Source organism: Plasmodium fragile (genome assembly GCF_000956335.1).
Source record: "Plasmodium fragile strain nilgiri unplaced genomic scaffold supercont1.50, whole genome shotgun sequence".
Lineage (NCBI taxonomy): Eukaryota > Apicomplexa > Aconoidasida > Haemosporida > Plasmodiidae > Plasmodium > Plasmodium fragile.
The window spans coordinates 178,851-180,924 of NW_012192630.1; the positions used below are offsets into that span (position 1 = coordinate 178,851).

Here is a 2,074-nt window from a genome sequence, read left to right on the forward strand (position 1 = left end):
AAAAAAAAAAAATGAAGGTAGTAAACGTGAGGAAGAGAAAAAAAATAACAAACATGCATTCCGTAATTCTGCTAGTGTTGTCCTTTTTTTTGTCTTTCGGACGAGGAATGGATTATTATAAAAGGCTCGGGATTAAAAGGAATGCGAGCAAAGAGGACATTTCAAAGGCATATAGGAAGCTAGCCAAAGAATATCACCCGGATGTGGCTCCAGATAAAGAAAAAGACTTTATTGAAATTGCAAATGCATATGAAACTTTGTCAGATCCGGAGAAAAGGAAAATGTATGATATGTATGGAGAGAATTACGCAGATGGAGCATCCGCAGGTGGGGAAGGAGGACCAGGAGGTTTTGGTGGAGGTGGTTTCCCTTTTGACCAAGACGTTGTGAATGAAATATTTAGACAATTTGCAGGAGGAGGAAGAGGTGGAGCAGGTGGCCGTGCAGGTAACTTCCACTTCAAGTTCACCTCAGGTGGTGGAGGAGGAGGAGGAGGTGGGTTTCCAAATTTTGGTCATCACTTCGAAGATGAATATGAAGACATATATAAAAATGAAGTGTTAAAAATTAACTCTCAGAATTATGACAGAGTAATAAACGACATTAGCTATTCCCTGGTCATAAATTTTTATTCCCCTTCATGTTCCCATTGTAAATCGTTTAAAAAAAAGTTTTTAAAATTTTCAAAAAAGTATGATGGGTACTTAACATTTTCTGTAGTGAATTGTCAGGAGGAAAAAAGCATTTGCAGAAAATATAACGTAAAATCTCTTCCACACATTATTTTATTAAAAAAAAATAAAACATATGCAACTTTTTATGGTAACAGAACGGAAGAAAATTTAATCACCTTCATTCAACAAAATATTCCCTATGTGTATACAGATATTACAAGCCAAAATAAATTGGATTCCTTTTTGGTAAAAAATGTGGAGACACCAAAGGTCATTTTTTTCATCTCATACAACGACGACGTAGTAATGTTGAAGGTGCTATCCAAGGAGTTTGAAAAACGAATTGACATTGGTATCATTTACAGCTCCAATTATACCTTAATGCAACTTTTTAATAAAAGAAATGTGAAGACTCCGTCCATGTTGCTTGTAGAAGATATCGATAGCCTGTCCGGGGACCTGACCTTTTTGAAAAATTTTGACTTCAACATTTTGTCCATCAAATTGAGTCACGTCGTTGCACAGAATAGGCTCAAAAATAATTTGTATGGACATGTCACCTCCTACCAAGAGTTAACTAAGAAAAAATTTGAATCGGGTCAGTGTCAGGAGAAGGACTCACAAATTTGCTTCCTCATTTTGAAGCTGCTAAAAAAAAGTTACCAAAAATTCGATGAGGATATAAAAAATGTCGCGGGAAAATTTTCAAAAGACCCCCTCAAAATTATGTACGTTAATGTATTTGAGCAGCCGCACATTTTGGACTCCTTCGGGTTGGTCAATGAGTGTAAACATGCCGACTGCCTCTTCCTGGTAGCCTTCAGACCCAAGCGCCAGAAGTTCCGCCTGCACGACGGCGAGGTCAACGTGCAAAGCGTGCACAAATTTGTGGAGGATGTGGTCAGCGGAGGAATTTCCATCAACCAGGCGGTCAAGCGTGGCCTACGCTTTGTCAGCGCGCCACACTACACGGACGAGCTGTGAGTTGGGTGACAAAAAGGAGGGGAGGCAGGGTGCATTGTTACCCTGTCGCAAATTGCGTTGCGCTAGCTTTTAGCCACACCTGTCCTTCCGACAACTACCCCTCCCATTTTTTTTTTAAGCCCACTCCCTTGTGTGTATTGAGCGCAGCACATGGTGTGATGTGTTTTTTTTTTTTTTTCTCTGCTAGCGATTTTGCCCAAGTGCGCATGACCAAACGCGCGACGGGTGGAGAATTGCACCCCGTGAGCAGCACACTGAGGATCGCTCTGATTCGCATCGTAAAAGTGAAGGTCATCCTGTATGAGTGCCGTTCACATTGCTGTGTAACTAACGTGTGGTCGCCACTGGACAGGCGACTATGTTGGTCCACCACTTCGTCATCTCTACCTTCTCCATTGTTTTTTTTTTTTTTTTTT

The 2,074-nt window shown here is 40.5% G+C and overlaps 1 protein-coding gene across 1 annotated transcript; it reads left to right on the forward strand.

Annotated features, from left to right (window-relative positions):
- Positions 1-11: 11 nt before the first annotated feature.
- Positions 12-1,658, forward strand: AK88_03975 (uncharacterized protein; the record flags this gene model as incomplete). Its single annotated transcript, XM_012481585.1, has 1 exon — positions 12-1,658. The coding sequence occupies one exon, from the start codon at positions 12-14 to the stop codon at positions 1,656-1,658; it is 1,647 nt and encodes a 548-aa protein (XP_012337008.1).
- Positions 1,659-2,074: the final 416 nt, after the last annotated feature.